A 19268-nucleotide genomic window follows, 5' to 3' on the forward strand; every position below is an offset into this window, starting at 1 on the left:
AGTAATGAGTGGACATGCATCCAGTTAAAGATTAATTAATGAGTTCATTGTGGGAAGCTGTTAGGGCATCTCTGATCAAGCAGGTCTTATCTGTATCTCCTGGGAATTGGGCAGAAAGAAATAAAGATCTCTGTTGTCTAAGTCTCTTAATTGTAATTTATGTCTGTCAAAATACATAGTTACTGGAACCAGCCATTTATTTTTAAAATGAGTTTGATATAAAAGGTATTAAGATCAATTTGATTTTGTATAATTAATTATGATATTTATGATATTTTTTTTTTCAACAATTAATTTGCAGAGTGTCATGTCTCACAAAGATGACAGATAGTTGCAAACTATTTTTTCAATGTAATAAAAAACATTAATTATTAGTATTGATGTTTTATTAGGCTGCACCTTAGTTTCATTCATTAAAAAAATATAATGAGTAATTAAATTTTCACTCTAAATGTTTAAGCAAATTGTGAACACCTCTCACATCTAGAAAACATTAGTGATTTGGTACTAGTACCTTCTCTGAAAAACCCAGCGGGGGGTATTTGTCCCTTTTGGACAGTTCTAGTTTACATTTTGTTACAGAAATAAACTTATTGTGTCTTAATGTACCTGAAAAGTGCTTGGGACAAGCCATAATATTATTAGTGTAATATATATTACATGAGAATATCAACTTACCTACACATCTGAGGGTATTTTCTACTCTTAATGGTAATTTATGAAACCAAAGCGATTACACTCCCATCCCAAGCAAGATTCAATTAGAGAACTTTTTCTTCTGATGAATTTTCACAAATATTTAAAGTTAATCCTTATTAATCACTTGCATCAGCCTGTTATTATACACACATATAAATTCTACCTCTAACCAGGGTCCAGTAAATGGGAGTATTTCAAAGTCTTGTTTTTGCAATATCATATTATTAAATGCACTTAATTTCAATCCAAAGAAATTAAACAAGGTACCGTTTTAATATTCAATAATATTTACACTCCTTCAGACTTAAAACTACAGTCAAGACATGTGAATTTTACAATAATGTTCTAAAACTTTAGTTGTAGTTTGATGTGAACTTCATGATACTGCCATATTCCAGTTTGACGTCATGTCTTTGTAGTTCAGAAAAGTGACTGCTTAGGATGTACTGTGATATTTTATGGGAAACCTTAACTTACCCACAATGCTTTATAATCCTTTAAAAAGTGAATAAAAATGAAAATAAACTTAAGTTGTCAAAACTAGTAAGGAAAACAAAAATCATGAACCTCAGGTATTGATTGCAATCAATGTGAAGCGAGAATGTTGGATATTTGACATCATAATGACAAGTGTAAAAGTAGGTCATAAGAAAAGTTTATGAGTAACTGTCATTTTAAGTATTTTTGCTAAATATTTTCCTAATTTTTTGACAAATACTGTGAAATATTATAAAATACTATTTGTAGGATGCATATAAAAGTTGACTAAACATGCATCAATGTTCTTATTTGATATATTTTACATTATAACCAGCTTTAAAATACTTTCAAGATGGTTAGAGCTCTCATAAAGTTACGATAAACTTTATGCTTAAGAATCTCTTAAGTACGAGGGTTGTTCGAAAAGTTCGTGGACGATGTCAATCCTCGTTATACTACTTTCAAGAAATTTTATATAAGCACATTATCATATGTAAAGATATTTATTTTGTTGATGTGTGAAGTTTCATTTCATTCGATTTAATAGAAATCAATTTACTTTATTTTAAAATCAGCATGTTTGGTAACCCCGGAGCAAACTAAACAACATTATAACGTCAAAAATATAGCGTCATGAGGTTCTCAAAATATTCCCCCTATACATTTCACACAGACTGGTCCAATATCTGCTCATTTAAAACGTGTCTCTATCAATTGAAATTCATTTTGTTAATAATTGTTCCAGTAGCATAATTTTGATTGTCAATGTTTTCTTTTTTTACCGCTTAACTATGCTTTCACAAGACCAGCAACCGTGAAACGCCTTTCTGTTTCCAAGACGTTACTAACTGAACGTTTTTGGTTTGATTCTTTACAGACAATCCATTTTCTCACAGATCGTCCTCGTCTGATAGAGAGTCTCTATCATTCAAATACCGCCAGGGCCATTTACACACTCATATGCATGACCCGCTTTTGAGATATTTCATGTTTCTTACAACATTTTCAGATTTTATTCTGACGTTTTCCAGAGTACAACAGAAAATCGTATCGTAAACTGCTGCTCCGTGACGTTCTACGACGTCACCTTTTTCGCCTTTTTCAATGAGAACTATCTATCTTCAGAAATTGATTTCTTTTCCATGAAGCAAACTATTAATTCATAATTTGGAATATGAAGCGATGTAACAATTCTTAATTTGATGATCTAGATTTATTTTGATTTTCAGCCATTTTACAGAGGATATGACTACAGAAATTAATTAGTGTAATGTTTGTAAATTGCTAAATTTTGACTTGCTCCGCGAACCAATTTTTGCAGATTTTAACTCCTAATAAGTTTGAAATAAATCGAGATGCTTTAAAATTTTTCAATACAAATCATTTGAATTTACTGTTAAAATATTTCTACCAAATTTGGATATAATATGACGTTAAATAAAAAAGATATGACAGAATGAAGTCCACGAACTTTCCGAACAACCCTCGTATTTTCATGAAAAGGAAGAAAATCTTTAATTTTCTTTTACAATGAAAATTAATTAATCTTATCAAAATATTTTGTGAAAAGGAACTGTAGGGAAGATAATTTTTGATAACATTTAACAGTGTTTTTTTTTCATTTCATTGTGGCAAAATCTTTAAAAAAGATATCCTTGTGTTACTAAGTATGGACCAAAGATAAATAATTGTTGGTTTTTATGATAGACCAAATGATTTCTGGCATATTTTGATAGGATTTATTTGAAGCCATGAAAATGAGCAAGAAGACACACATCCACAGTATTATAAAACAGGCTTGGCAGAGGTGAGGGAATTCAGCACATTTCATTTTTCACATTCATTTTTCTTGCTTCATAATGATATAAACCAATGATTTTTTTTTAAATGCAGGACTATTTGTCTTATATTTGCAGTCTTCAGTGTACAGTAAAACATGATTATAGTGAACATGCTTATAATGAATTTATGCTTAAAGCGAAGTGATTTTCATTCCAGTTTCAGTTTCATTTCAGTTTTGAATAGCATTATGAATTAAATGGCTATAACGAATTACATTTATAGCTAAGAAAATTGTCCATCCCTGGCACTTCACTATAAACCTGTTCTACTGTAATTTTCCTGACTATCTGATATATAACTTTAAGTATATGATTAGAGATACATGTATAATGGTCAGTTTGAGACCTGCTGGTCAGTATGTAGAAGACGAGAAGAGATTGTGAGTTGTGGTCTGTGTGAGTCCATTATATAGTGTTTTGAGTTTCTGTTTGTAGAAGATGAGAAGAGATTGTGAGTTGTGGTCTATTTGAGTCCTCTTTGTAGTGTTTTGAGTTTCTGTTTTAGAAGACAAGAGGAGATCGTGAGTTGTGGTCTGCTTGAGTCCTCAATGTAGTGTTTTGAGTTTGTGTTTGTAGAAGACGAGAAGAGATTGTGAGTTGTAGTCTGCTTGAGTCCTCTATGTAGTGTTTTGAGTTTCTGTTGTAGGAGACAAGAAGAGATTGTGAATCCAGGTCTGTTTGAGTCCTCTATGTAGTGTTTTGAGTTTCTGTTTGTAGGAGACAAGAAGAGATTGTGAGTTGTGGTCTGTTTGAGTCCTCTATGTAGTGTTTTGAGTTTCTGTTTGTAGGAGACAAGAGATTGTGAGTTGTGGTCTGTGTGAGTCCTCTGTGTAGTGTTTTGAGTTTCTGTTTGTAGGAGACAAGAAGAGATTGTGAGTCTGTGGTCTGTTTGGGTTTTCTATGTAGTGTTTTGAGTTTCTGTTTGTAGGAGACAAGAAGAGATTGTGAGTCCAGGTCTGTTTTGAGTCCTCTATGTAGTGTTTTGAGTTTCTGTTTGTAGGAGACAAGAAGAGGTTGTGAGTTCAGGTCAGTCTGAGTCTTCCATGTAGTGTTTTGAGTTTCTGTTTGTAGGAGACAAGAAGAGATTGTGAGTTGTGGTCTGTTTGAGACCTCAATGTAGTGTTTTGAGTTTCTGTTGTAGAAGACAAGAAGAGATTGTGAGTCTGTGGTCTGTTTGAGTCCTCTATGTAGTGTTTTGAGTTTCTGTTGTAGGAAACAAGAAGAGATTGTGAGTTGTGGTCTGCTTGAGTCCTCTATGTAGTGTTTTGAGTTTCTGTTTGTAGGAGACAAGAAGAGATTGTGAGTTGTGGTCTGTTTGAGTCCTCTATGTAGTGTTTTGAGTTTCTGTTTGTAGGAGACAAGAGATTGTGAGTTGTGGTCTGTGTGAGTCCTCTGTGTAGTGTTTTGAGTTTCTGTTTGTAGAAGATGAGAAGAGATTGTGAGTTGTGGTCTGCGTGAGTCCTCTATGTAGTGTTTTGAGTTTCTGTTTGTAGAGACAAGAAGAGATTGTGAGTCTGTGGTCTGTTTGAGTCCTCTTTGTAGTGTTTTTCTGTTTGTAGGAGACAAGAAGAGATTGTGAGTTGTGGTCTGTGTGAGTCCTCTATGTAGTGTTTTGACTTTGTGTTTGTAGAAGACGAGAAGAGATTGTGAGTTGTGGTCTGCATGAGTCCTCCATGTAGTGTTTTGAGTTTCTGTTTGTAGGAGACAAGAAGAGATTGTGAGTCTGTGGTCTGTCTGAGTCCTCTATGTAGTGTTTTGAGTTTCTGTTATAGGAAACAAGAAGAGATTGTGAGTTGTGGTCTGTGTGAGTCCTCTGTGTAGTGTTTTGAGTTTCTGTTTGTAGGAGACAAGAAGAGATTGTGAGTCTGTGGTCTGTTTGGGTTTTCTATGTAGTGTTTTGAGTTTCTGTTTGTAGGAGACAAGAAGAGATTGTGAGTCCAGGTCTGTTTTGAGTCCTCTATGTAGTGTTTTGAGTTTCTGTTTGTAGGAGACAAGAAGAGGTTGTGAGTTCAGGTCAGTCTGAGTCTTCCATGTAGTGTTTTGAGTTTCTGTTTGTAGGAGACAAGAAGAGATTGTGAGTTGTGGTCTGTTTGAGACCTCAATGTAGTGTTTTGAGTTTCTGTTGTAGAAGACAAGAAGAGATTGTGAGTCTGTGGTCTGTTTGAGTCCTCTATGTAGTGTTTTGAGTTTCTGTTGTAGGAAACAAGAAGAGATTGTGAGTTGTGGTCTGCTTGAGTCCTCTATGTAGTGTTTTGAGTTTCTGTTTGTAGGAGACAAGAAGAGATTGTGAGTTGTGGTCTGTTTGAGTCCTCTATGTAGTGTTTTGAGTTTCTGTTTGTAGGAGACAAGAGATTGTGAGTTGTGGTCTGTGTGAGTCCTCTGTGTAGTGTTTTGAGTTTCTGTTTGTAGAAGACGAGAAGAGATTGTGAGTTGTGGTCTGCGTGAGTCCTCTATGTAGTGTTTTGAGTTTCTGTTGTAGGAGACAAGAAGAGATTGTGAGTTCAGGTCTGTTTGAGTCCTGTATGTAGTGTTTTGAGTTTCTGTTTGTAGAGACAAGAAGAGATTGTGAGTCTGTGGTCTGTTTGAGTCCTCTATGTAGTGTTTTTCTGTTTGTAGGAGACAAGAAGAGATTGTGAGTTGTGGTCTGTGTGAGTCCTCTATGTAGTGTTTTGACTTTGTGTTTGTAGAAGACGAGAAGAGATTGTGAGTTGTGGTCTGCATGAGTCCTCCATGTAGTGTTTTGAGTTTCTGTTTGTAGGAGACAAGAAGAGATTGTGAGTTGTGGTCTGTTTGAGTTGTCTATGTAGTGTATTGAGTTTCTGTTGTAGGAGACAAGAAGAGATTGTGAGTTGTGGTCTGTTTGAGTCCTCTATGTAGTGTTTTGAGTTTGTGTTTGTAGAAGACGAGAAGAGATTGTGAGTTGTGGTCTGCGTGAGTCCTCTATGTAGTGTTTTGAGTTTCTGTTGTAGGAGACAAGAAGAGATTGTGAGTTGTAATCTGTTTGAGTCCTCTATGTAGTGTTTTGAGTTTGTGTTTGTAGAAGATGAGAAGAGATTGTGAGTTGTGGTCTGTTTGAGTCCTCTATGTAGTGTATTGAGTTTCTGTTTGTAGGAGACGAGAAGAGATTGCGAGTTGTGGTCTGTTTGAGTCCTCTATGTAGTGTTTTGACTTTGTGTTTGTAGAAGACGAGAAGAGATTGTGAGTTGTGGTCTGCATGAGTCTTCTATGTAGTGTTTTGAGTTTCTGTTTGTAGGAGACAAGAAGAGATTGTGAGATTGGTCTGTTTGAGTTGTCTGTGTAGTGTATTGAGTTTCTGTTGTAGGAGACAAGAAGAGATTGTGAGTCTGTGGTCTGTTTGAGTTGTCCATGTAGTGTGTTGAGTTTCTGTTGTAGGAGACAAGAAGAGTCTGTGAGTCCAGGTCTGTTTGGGTCCTCTATGTAGTGTTTGTTTTGAGTTTCTGTTTGTAGAATACAAGGAGAGATTGTGAGTGTGGTCTGTTTGAGTCCTCTGTGTACTGTTTTGAGTTTCTGTTGTAGGAAACAAGAAGAGATTGTGAGTCTAAGTCTGTTTGAGTTCCCTATGTAGTGTTTTGAGTTTGTGTTTGTAGGAGACAAGAAGAGATTGTGAGTCCAGGTCTGTTTGAATCCTGTATGTCAGGAAAGGCAGAGCAATTATACTGTTTGTTAGAAGAAGGGGATAACGTAGACCCAAAGGTATATTTCTAATTCTAGCATATGTAATAAAGTAACTAATATAGCAAATTTAAATAGAGGCACCAATAGTTCTTTCTACCCTAGTTTGGTTATAGGTTTATACTTCCTCCACTGATCTTAATTTTTGTTTCCATTTAGAGTGGTGTGGGAAATTGGCCATTGTTTTTAGCTGTTGAAAATGGACATTTAGAAATTGTTAGACTGCTGTGTCAGGTAAAGAAGATAGAATCTGTTTGTATGTCATCAATCCTCAATAAAAGTTCAGAATGAGATCCCTGGTGAAAATTAATATATTTTAATGGTCAAGGATATGGTTAAATTTATTGGATGTTTTGAAACACAAATATCCATTCATGAGCAAGACCCATTAACCTCCCTTCAGGCTACTTCAGAACAGTGCATGTTTGAAAATTACACAAAAAACTGAACAATCATTAATCTCTTACTCTACACATACACCCTCCACAGATTAGCTACTTTTTGACTAGATATGATTTCTACTCATTAATTTAAAAGTTACTTGCAAGATTGAAATTATTGAAAGAGAAGACCAAAACAAATCAAGAGAGAGACACACAGACTATAGAAAGCAATACACCTTTCAATCTTTGATCTCAAGGGGTATAAAATGAACAGTAATTGTTAGCCCCAAAAATGTAGAATTAAGATGATGAATTTAATCCAATAATAGAAAGGAGCTGACATTCGCAAGCGATACACCCCGAATGGATCCACCCTTCTACACACAGCAGCCTTAATGGGTCGTGTAGAGGTGATAGACTACCTTCTGGAGTTGTGTCGCCCCCTGAAGAAGAGCAGCGAGGAGTACAAGTTTGGTTACTTCCATCGGGGACTGGATATCAATGCAGTTAATAAGGAAAATAAAACTGCCCTCCAGGTGGCTGCTGAAAAAGGTACAAATTTTACAAAAAAAATGTAAAGATTCTTATAATAAAGCAATACTGTGTCAACTTGATATAAAGACTTTATCGATGTATTGTAAGTGAAAGTTGTTTCATTTGGGAGTGATAGCAAAGATTTAAAACAATAGCAAAGATACAAAGTATTATTTAAATAAGAATCTAGATTTAGATAGAAGACTAATTCTTTGGTTTTTTATTTCAGGATATTTAAAGATTGTTAAATCCCTTCTCTTACATGGAGCCACTACCTCCCTTTTGGATGCCAGTGGCACCCTTTTCTGTCTTTCTGAGTTTGGAGGAGTTTGGCAAGAAATCAGTGACCATAGACAAAGACATTCTAATCATATCTTTAATTTCATCACTCAGGACACCAAGAAAAACTTTGCGGCTCTCATGAAAATATGGCTGGTAAGTTTTCCCATAAAAACCTCTGTATTTTTTAAAACCTATTGCAAATAAAGCAATTTACAATTTCCTTTTACTGTGAAATCACTCATTTTCGTGGGGGTTTAATTTTCGTTGTTTTCGAAGTATAAAGAGACCCATTAATTCATGTCCACCACAAAATGTAAAATTTCATGTTTATAACTACTCAACAATTCTTCATCCACGAAAATCAAATCCCCACAAACTCGGTTTTTTTCCTCAAACCACGAAAATTTGACCCCATGAAAATATATGATTTTACAGTATCTAAAATTACTATTTAGGTGTGTCAAAGTTTATTTTGAGGCAAATAATTCTTTCATATGCCAAGACATAAAATGAATCCCATGATCTGCCGTAAATTAATCCTGTTTTTCTCAAAAGCCTGGATTTGATCACAATCTGCGAGACAAGGCGGGGAATACCCCATTGATGGTGGCTTGTCAAGTAGGAATACAGGAAATCATTGCCTTCCTTCTTCAATCTGCCGTTTACCCACAATCCTTAATGTTTGAAGATGATGATGCCATGTAAGTTATATGCCTTGTAATAACAATCAGACTGAGTGTAAGCATTTCAATTTCCTTTAATACACAGAGTATAGAAAAAATACAAAGTTTGTAAGACCCAAATTTGGTCCCTTATATACAGTGAAATCATTTTTTTTTCATGGGGGATTGCCAGATTCTTGGTGATTTATGGAAATATATTTATGAAGACAAACATTTATTTATAAAAGATAATTGAAGTACATATATTTTAATATTTTTCTGAGGCAGTACTTTTGTTGGAAATCCTTGAAAACTAAACCCTCTGTGAAAGTATGATTCCACAGAAACATTAACTTAAAAACATAGTAGACTGTGATACATTGTAATTAAGAACCTAAAATAAAGCTTACAACAAAACCAGTATTGATTTTAAGATTCTAAGAAGATGTACATCTGAAAATCTAAATAAGGTGAAATATATCAGTGACTCTGTGTGTTTCAAAAGCAATATATTCTTCAAAATTGAAAAAAAAAAGATTTAAAATAGAAAGTTCGCATACAATTGTATTTAAGAAGTTTCTGACCTTTGTGTTGTAACAGGAAGGGAAAAATGTCGGCCAGACTGGGACTTGAACCAGGGACCTCCCGCTAACTATGCGGGTGCTCTAACCACTGAGCTACCGGGCCGACATACCCAGTCCCCGTTACACTCTTCCCCCCTTTTTTTTGAGGTTTTCCATCCTGAAAACCTCATCGAGACTCTTTTAAACCACCCATGGGTTTTATTGTTGGGCGCCAAATGTAACAGGCGGGGAAAAATGTCGGCCAGACTGGGACTCGAACCCGGGACCTCCCGCTAACCGTGCGGGTGCTCTAACCACTGAGTTACCTGACCAACGTACCCAGTCCCTGATACAGTGTATACTATCTCTTGAAATCAATTCTAGTTTGACTGTGAACAATCATTATTCTGAGTGTCACACTATACTGGGACAAAGAAGGCTCTCCTTTACCTGATCAAAACATTCCATTCATTAAAGAAGAGTAGGGCAGAAATGTTTTTTATTAATATTCATTTTGAATATCAAAAATGTTTATAAATAAAAATACAAACATTTATCCTTTATGACCCTTGGATAATTTCCAGATAAGAATATATATGATAATTTGATTGGTTGTTTGATGACAGATCTATAATTTGATTGGTTGTTTGATGACAGATCTATAATTTGATTGGTTGTTTGATGACAGATCTACTTATGATGACAATGACTCTGGTGTCCAGGACACAGTCTCACCAACAGCCAATAAGAAACCTTACGCTTCTTACACAGACGGTATGATATCGATCTAACTAGGACCTGTAATATGTTGTTTTTTTCATTGATTATATGTTTAAAGAATTGTAAATGATTGGAAATATAAAAAATGTGTAATATTTGATAATTCATTGATAAGATGGTATATAAATGCACCTGCTTTCCATATGCCTTAAATATGTTTTCATTGCAGATGATTTACTGAGAAGTTTTGAATTCTCTCGTGACTATGGCAATGAAACTTTTGCCCACAGGTATGTAAATCAGTATGAATGATATCTGTTATGCATTAATGAAATTTAAGTTTAATCTTTGTCTTGTCAATTTTGAGATAGTGAGTTTTGACTGTATTTAGAGACAGTAAGCATAAAAGTGATGAATATGGGATGAGTTGAACATATACATGTATACTGTAAAACATATTCATGAAATTTCTTTTTTGCAATTCGTCAGTTTGAAATTCATTCTTGACTATTAAAATTTGTGACTAATGAAACATTATGTATGTATATAGATACACAAAAGGATTTCAAGTAAAAGAAGGTTCCAAAACTCACAGATACTTCTTGCATGCAATTATGAGGGCTGTTAAAAGAATATGCAGACTCTGCTTTTATTTATTTTTACTGACGTCGAATAGTGATGAAATTTTACAGAAATATATTTCTTTAAGATTTCAGTGAAATTTTTGGAATTTTTTTTATATAATTAATTTCTCATAAAAAATATTTCTGTTTTTATATTGCCGATGGTGATGTATGGAGGATGACAAAAAGTTTGAAAAATGAAATTACACAGAATCTGAATTTTTATTCATTTACTTTGTATAATTCACGAGATAATTCAACAATTTTTCCGAAAGGCTCTTTTCTTTGTTATATTATTGTCCATTTAGATTTCTGACCTAAAATTTGAAGTACATGTACTTACAAAAATATTTTAATTTTTCTCTGATACTGAAAATATGATGTGAAAATATGATTTGACAGAGTGGAGCACTTTTATCAAAGTATGTGTTGTGTTTCAGGAAAATGCCCAATAGAAACATCAAACAAAATGATAAATACTCTGAGAAAATGAGCACAATTTACTTTTACTGACTTCACGATAGGTCTTAAGTAAACTTTCAAAATTGATATCAATTTACAACATTTTTAATAAAATAAAATTCTGTTGTCCACAGTATCAAAGATTCTTTTATAATTTGTGTGTCTTTTGTATGTTTTTGTCACCAAATACTGTACATGTACATAAATTGACGTATTCAAAATTTAGCGCAATCACTGGGAACTGAGTGGTTGGCTTAATCATTAACTAGCGCTACACGTGTCTGTGTCGTGTATTGTATTTATAAATGAATTATTAACGGTATTCATGAATTAGCGCGTTGTTGTTCGAGCCAAAAAGGCTTAAATATGAAGCCTGCTTTTTTAAGTACACATACAGTATTTTTTCTGTGTAGCAAGTCTGTGTAATTTTTGAACAGCCCTTGTAAAAGTTGGTTTACAGCATTTAGTTAAGCACCCTGTATATGACTGAATATGTTTCAGACTAGACCATGACTTGTCATCAAGTCGCCTAGAAACACTACTAAATGATGTAGAAAAACCTAAAGGACTTTCTATCATTCATGGTTAGTGCTTATATTTTTATTAGAAAAGGAATTGTTAAGAAATTGAAAATAACATTGAAATACTAGTTCATGTACAGGAATATAAAATATTGTTTCATACTGTAACATTATATTTTAAAATAATGCTCAAAGTTTAAAAAAAAATTGATCTACATGGATTCTGATTTAAGATAATTAGATCATAATCTTTGTTGTTACATTTTTCTCTTTGCATGGATTGGTTTCATTATAGATGGACTCGTAAGTCATGTGTGTGCAGTGAATCCCAATAATGGTTGTACTGCTCTTCATCTGACACTTGAGAAGGGAGATAACTCAAAGATTGTCTCCCTTTTGTTGGAAGCTGATTCCTGCTGTGTAAACATCCAAGACAACAAGGGTTTGAGTCCTCTCCATTACGCCTGTAAACTTAAAAGGAAGAAATGTGTGGAAGTTCTTTTGGTAAGTGGAAAACAAACCATTATAATTGTCTTTAATTTGAGGGATAAGAAAGTTCATTTCAGTTTAGTTCTTGTGTGTTTTGCCATCTAGGAATATATTTTAGAATAAGTATTGTATAAAAGATTATGTTTACACATAATTTTTTTTTGGCACTGTCACACTAAAACAATTTTTCCCTGATTCAAATTCACCCAGAGATGGTTGTGTTCAAAGTAATAACTCTGTCTTTGTTGAATTCTCCCCATTTTAAATTTGCCCACTTGTGACAAGAGAAAGGGGCAAAAATAAATGTGGACAAAAATTTCCAGTATATAGTAATCATTTAAATAAAATACTTTGAAAAGATTGTAAAGACAGTCAGTAGGGCTGAAATTAAATTTTGAAATGTTTGTCAGCAGATGAAAGGCTGTGTTGCTTTAAAAAGGTTAACCGTGTTTTTGAACTTTGTTGTTTATATTTGATTGCAAATTATAATCAAGGAAATGAACTTGTGGAGTTAACTTACCGGTACACTAAATACATGAAAAGAAGTTTTCTGAATTTATATGCCCCATTGCATACAAATGCCCCATAATGTATTTTTAGCATTGATAATTTTTATGCTTGTTTCCCAGTAATAACTCTCATGTTAAAGATTCTGCTTTTGATCTGCTTACTGTGGAATCATGGGCAATTAATGCTTGTGAAATTTGTGTGTCAATCTTGCCCACAAAGTTACATCTCCATGAACATAACTTTATGTAAATATTTGTTCATTGAATTTTCTTAAGTACAAGTTATTCTCAAAAATCTGCCCCCACAATTCATAAAAATGTAGATTGCCCACCAAAATAAAATCATAGGAATTAAAATGATTCCACTGTAATTAACAAAATCTGTTAAATCTCCATGATTATGCTATTAGAAAAAATTTTCAGAGTGTCGATGAGATAGACGTCAATCTACTTTCATTGAATGGAGGTCTGGCAGAGGACATGACTACAGATAAATCTATCATTAAACTGATCCATCATCACAGGAAGGGACAGCCTGTCAGGTAAGTCTATCATCAAACTGATCCACCATCACAGGAAGGGACAGCCTGTCAGGTCAATCTATCATCAAACTGATCCACCATCACAGGAAGGGACAGTCTGTCAGATAAATCTATCATCAAACTGATCCACCATCACAGGAAGGGACAGTCTCTCAGATAAATCTATCATCAAACTGATCCATCATCACAGGAAGGGACAGCCTGTCAGGTAAGTCTATCATCAAACTGATCCACCATCACAGGAAGGGACAGTCTGTCTGGTAAATCTATCATCAAACTGATCCACCATCACAGGAAGGGACAGTCTGTCAGATAAATCTATCATCAAACTGATCCACCATCACAGGAAGGGACAGTCTGTCAGGTCAATCTATCATCAAACAGATCCACCGTCACAGGAAGGGACAGTCTGTCAGGTCTAGCACTCATAAAATAATGCTGTTTTGCTAGATGAACAGACTCAGACTCAAAAAAGTTTTTATAGTCTTCTTAGCAGAGCAGAGCAGACATCCCTATGTACATGTACATGTGTGTAGGCTATCAAACAATTTTATAGAATGTGCTTGTGTCATCCAAGTGTAGGAAACATGTTTTGGTCATCATAATGTCAGCTCATTTTGGAATATAATATAAACAGCATAATTTTGTTCAATTCCATCCTTTTTTTGTTCGAGATTGACTATTTATTCCATATATCTTGAAGAGCTGTGAAATTTACTTAAAGGACTTATCGCATGTTTCTAAATTATTTGAAATTAAAAGCGTATTACGTTCCTTATGACCACTATTTATAAATTCTGTGTTTTTACTGTGGATAAATCGCGGTAATTAACCAATTATTGACTCAAATGAAAACCCCTGAATTAAAAATCTAAGTTAATTAGATAGCGATCACGTGACCCTGTGACGTCAAAGGCGACAATGGCTGATCAGCTCTTCATTAATCTTACTGAAATATACGCGATACAACCTGAATTTTCTGCGTTGTGGACGACCAAATCACTTATTTTATCGATATAAATTGAATATTCAACCTTATATGCTAGAATTGTCAGCAAGAAAAAATCTGAAAAATCTGTTAACATTGTAAAAATAGCAGCGACGATAGCGAGGGAGATGCAGCGAAGACGAAGAAACTCGCCATAACAATGCAGTTTGATTTGTCATCTTATCACATGGTTCACAAATTAAACATTATATAACTTTGTTATTCTTCGTTTTGTATATAACATTAATTTATGCAAGTCTTCATATGTTTTTTAAAGGATGGCGATCTTGAAAAGTAAATTCCCGATCACGAAACATTGCCGTAATTAGAGCTACAGGTTCTAAATATTTTGAATAAAAAACGAAAATATCTTAAAAGCCTTATACCTTAGAACTAATTAATGTTCTATAGTAATTGAAAAGCATATAAGGAATTCATTTTTTCAGCATTTTTCGTAATTAAGCTGCATTTGTCGTTGATAACTCCGTAAATAGTGTGCATGTTCTCATCTCTCTATCACCGAATTGTCGCCTATGACGTCAGAGCAGTATTTCGCCGAAATCCAACTGAAATATGCATATTGCCGTATTTGAATTTCAGCTCTCCATATCTCTTAAAATATGCTTTCAACAACGTTTATTGTATTCAGTATTTTAATAAATAAGGTTATAGATAATATTTTTCATAAAATTACGATTTTTGAAAGATCATGCGATAAGTCCTTTAAAGATGTCTACAAGTGTCTTTCTGAATTAATCTGTATGATGAATAATAGACATGTTTTAATTGATCTTTACAGACAAAGGATGGAACCAAGAGGGATTGCGCCATCATCAGTCTCGGACTTCTGCCTCAGGTCAACACCTAGCACACAGATGGCTTCCACAGTTAACTTCGAGAAAATTCAAGGAAGATTTGAAGCTTTGAAAAGGCAGAAAAAAGATTAAACAGTGGAAGTGATTCTTTCAGTAGTTTTTATTACAAGGGATTTTAATTTGTCCTGTCACATTTTTAAATGGTAAGAGTACAATGCTGCAGAGTAGTTATATGGTGAAGTTTAATTATTATAATTTTTTTAATTTTTGGTACAAAAATTAAACTTTTACACTTGGAAAATTCCACTTATTGTATTTTTCATGAATTATAGAATTCCAAGCATAAAGCATAACGTGTTACTGATATTCCTTAATATATTTGATCAAAATGAAGAATATTTCACAAACAGCCATAAGGTTGGAGGTTTCATATGGTACAAGTGTTAATTTTTTAGATGTAAGGCTCATTATGAGGGGTGTTTACTTGTAATAAGAGATCGATAAACACGTCTGTATGGTTGTACATAGCACATGTACTAAAGGAAAAAAAGTTGTTATTAATTGATTGTGTTCAGTTCATAGTTGAGGATAGTCTTTAACTTAACAAAGAACTCAGATGTGAATTCATTGAAATTTAATAGACCACTGTACTATATCATTTGCCAGTAGCTGTATTTACAATAGAAAAACAACAGCGACAGAATAAGTGCTTTTGTTATACAATGTGGGGTTGATGTCCTTACAGACACATAAACTGATCTATAGCTAATAAATCAATTGTTGATTAACCTTTAGTTAATTAACCCATTGGACACTGGTTGCAGTGTATAAGTTGTCACAAACTTTCTGTTGTTGACCATTTCAAATGAAATGGTTAATAATTTTTGCATTTATTTCATAAGAGAAAAAAAATCTGCAAAATCATAGATCATGTCACTTTGAAATAAAAACTTCCTTGAAATAATGACTGGTACAATTTTGAGGTGCTAACAGTTTTTCTGATTTTTTTTATAATGTGTATTTATGTATTTCAAATTGAATAAATACTCTCATGTTGTAATAATATTTTGTATTTGCTGCACCAGATAGCAGATATTAAGACTTAAAGGTTGTTTGAAGCTTGAGATATTGATGTACAAAGTGAATTCATTTTCTTATATGAAGGTCAGTACCTAATATTTGAATGCTTAATAGTGTCAATTAATTATTACTATTTGTAAAACATTTGTTCAATGAAGGTCAGTATCCAATTAAAATGTACATGTGTTATCAATGAATTATTGCTATGCAATATTAATTTATCCATAGAAATGCCTGGTGTATTTGTTAATATCAGGTTTTTTGACACTTTAGATTTTTAAATATACATAAGGAATTTATTATCGCATAATTTTGTAAGAAGCACCGCTCACAAACATAGGTGCTTAGATTTAAATCTACATGTATATGAATTTGTATGTACATTTATATGTATATTAGGTATCATATGAATTCATATAGATTAAAACCAAAGGCCAAGCACCTGTGCTCACAAATAAAAAATATAAATACTCTTTATCGTTATATTGCTGAAATATATCTAAACGCTCAATCAGTGTTCCACTCGCCAATTCGTGTTCTCACAATTTGACGTCTACCGTCATTTTGTGATATTAAGTACTTGCATAAAACAAAGAATCTAACATTACTGTATGATAGTCCGAACACTGTATGAAGAAATTGATACATTCACTGAATATTTTCTCCTTTATATGAAATCCATTTCCCTTAATTAATCCATTAACTCTGAACTAGTCTAGTTAGAGATGACCATTTGATGGGGGGGGGGGGGGGGCAAATTTTGATGAGTCAGATTATTTATTTCATACCTCCTGCCCTAACGGGACAGAATCAGAATCAGAAATTTTTATTTAAAGTCGGATTTTTTTAACAAATAACTTTATTTTATTTCCAAGATGACCATCTAATTATGACATTATTATAATAATGACCCCTTAGAAACGTTTTTTTTAAAGTCATCAGTATGAAAGCTTTCCTGAGCAGTAGGCTCTTCCATCACTGAAACATACCTTGATATACCTACATTGCTACTGCTTAATAAAATTGGGAAATATGTGCAGAAATTTAGGATCTCAGTCATATATGAACTGATTTTGGCAAATTTCATAGTCTTATACTAATACATGTAATATACTTGTTGAAGTTGTAGTTATTTGCCTGTGAAAATTTTGAAAAGTGCTGAATTTTTAATGACAATAATGCCAATTGATAATTTATTGTTTATATTTAAAATTCAATTTAAACTTTTATTGTTGTTTTTTTCCTAAGTTTATGTAAAGTTTAACTTATTTAATATTTTGTTGATATTCATGTTCATTATTATTTTATATATATTCATAAGTGATTTCAGGTGTGCACATAATATTATACATATGTAGATGTATAAGTATTCATGTGTACAATTTATATGATGATTTTAATGATGTGTGCAATGTTGAAAAGTACATACATATATTGTGATTGTTGAAGTTTCTGAATCAATAAATTCATAATGATATTTGTTGTCATCAGTATTTTATAGTTGACCCAAAACTTTTTGCTTGAATGTTTGAAATATTAATTTTTTTTTTTAAATGTAACTATCTTAAGGAAGGGCAGAATTAAATTTCTTCAAAATATGGTGCAGGAAGTGTAGGGCTGGAACAATGTTTTACTTTGGAATATATGAGAAAATTAAAAAAAAAACTTCTCAACACAGATTAATATGAAAGTCTACTGCAGATCCATTTCCCCCCCAAATTTTGGCCTCTGGGGCTAGGTTAAGTCTTAAAAATTGCATAAGAATTATTTTTAAAAAAAATGAGAAAAGCAGGGCAATACAAAATCATCATTATAAGTAAACATCCCCTTGTTTTGTTGATTTATGTTTGTTCAAATTCTGGACATTAGAGTTGGGTGAGGCTAAAAGATGACATGTAACATATGTATAGGAAAATAGAAATAGAAAAATCTTGAACTAAAAAAAGCAAGAGGCCCAAGGGCCTTAACGGTCACCTGAGTACAATAATTTAGAGGATCCATAAACTGATAAATGAAGCTTTGTTGCCCAATAGCATAAAAAATAGTACGATTAAGACGAACAAAATAATTAGTCTAGTATCTTTCTATCTGTTGTCCCCCATTTATCACTTTTACCATGCCAACTTTTAACAAAATGTCTATATTATTACCTTTCACATTGGCCTCACTTGGTATTTGAAGAACATTTAAAAAGAGAAGTTATTTTTGTTTCATTTTTATTCATCTATTATTTCCAAGTCTACCTGATTATTAAAACTATGAAAGTACTTTTTGTATTATACAATAAATGTTCTTGCATAATTCTCTTATTCTATTAACCTTTCAAATACATTATCTACAGTGATTAATTATCAAAGGTGAATGGCAAAGGGGAATAACTTCAATCAGTAGAATACAAATTAATAGAGCCCTGGCCAGGACCAGAACAGTGAACTCCCTCAAAATTCTGGTAAAAATACCCTTGCTTATTAAAACTTTTACTCTGTTTGCTTCTAATATGCCCAGGAGCAGAGGAGATTTTCAAAGAAATAATGCATTTTCACTATTTAACACAGCCCTACCCTAACACCAGAACCCATGATCTAGGGTCATGAAAATTTACAAAGTTGGAAGAGGTACCCTCATCATCATAAATACGCAATTAGTTGAAAATTTTCAAAGAATTCACACATTTTCACTATATAATCAAATAGAGCCCCCCCCCCCTCAGAGAAACAACAGAACCCCTGGGACCACAAGTTTTAAAAATTTTGTAAAAGCATCCTTGCTCATCATAACTATACACTTGTTTCTTTGCTTTATAACGAGGAGTAGAAAAAAATATTTTGAAAGAAATTATGAATTTTCACTATATAATCAATAGAGCCCCCTCCCTTTCACCAGAACCCCTGACCCAGGGGCCCTGAAATTCATAATTTTGGAAGAGGCAGCCATGCTCATCATAAATATGTACTTAGTTAGTTTATTTCCTACCCAGGCGCAGAGAAGAAGATTTTCAAAGATTTAATGCATTTTCACTATATAATCAATAGAGCCCCACCCTAACACCAGAACCCCTGACCCTGGGGCCATGAAATTCACAATTTTGGAAGAGGCACTCTTACTCATCATAACTATATACTTAGTTCATTTCATTCCCAGGAGCAGAGAAGAAGATTTTCAAAGAAATAATGCATTTTCAATACATAATCAATAAAGCCCCGCCCTAACACCAGAACCCCTGACCCAGGGGCCATGAAATTCACAATTTTGGAAGAGGCAGCCATGCTTTTATTATATCTATGTACTTAGTTAGTTTATTTAATACCCAGGATCAGAGAAGAAGATTTTCAAAGATTGAATGCATTTTCACTATATAATCAATAAAGCCCCGCCCTAACAC

General features: G+C 33.4%; 1 protein-coding gene across 2 annotated transcripts in view; it reads left to right on the forward strand.

Annotated features, from left to right (window-relative positions):
* The window catches only part of LOC133174400 (ankyrin-3-like), a 29175-nt gene extending 12558 nt beyond the window's left edge, over window positions 1–16617 (forward strand). The window contains exons 12-24 of one of the 2 annotated variants that reach the window (XM_061309532.1): window positions 2916–2986; window positions 3667–3692; window positions 6655–6734; window positions 6873–6947; window positions 7426–7648; window positions 7860–8065; window positions 8468–8613; window positions 9826–9911; window positions 10087–10147; window positions 11444–11526; window positions 11759–11967; window positions 12885–13003; window positions 14791–16617. In XM_061309532.1, the coding sequence (XP_061165516.1) occupies window positions 2916–2986; window positions 3667–3692; window positions 6655–6734; window positions 6873–6947; window positions 7426–7648; window positions 7860–8065; window positions 8468–8613; window positions 9826–9911; window positions 10087–10147; window positions 11444–11526; window positions 11759–11967; window positions 12885–13003; window positions 14791–14938 (1533 nt within the window). In that variant the 3' untranslated portion in view covers window positions 14939–16617. Of the gene's footprint in view, window positions 1–2915; window positions 2987–3666; window positions 3693–6628; window positions 6735–6872; window positions 6948–7425; window positions 7649–7859; window positions 8066–8467; window positions 8614–9825; window positions 9912–10086; window positions 10148–11443; window positions 11527–11758; window positions 11968–12884; window positions 13004–14790 lie in introns of both variants that reach the window. The other variant, XM_061309531.1, reaches the window with a different exon arrangement.
* Window positions 16618–19268: the final 2651 nt, after the last annotated feature.

Source organism: Saccostrea echinata, unplaced genomic scaffold (genome assembly GCF_033153115.1).
Source record: "Saccostrea echinata isolate AGI-Se365-2 ecotype Australia unplaced genomic scaffold, CSIRO_AGI_Sech_v1 ptg000057l, whole genome shotgun sequence".
Taxonomy (NCBI): domain Eukaryota; kingdom Metazoa; phylum Mollusca; class Bivalvia; order Ostreida; family Ostreidae; genus Saccostrea; species Saccostrea echinata.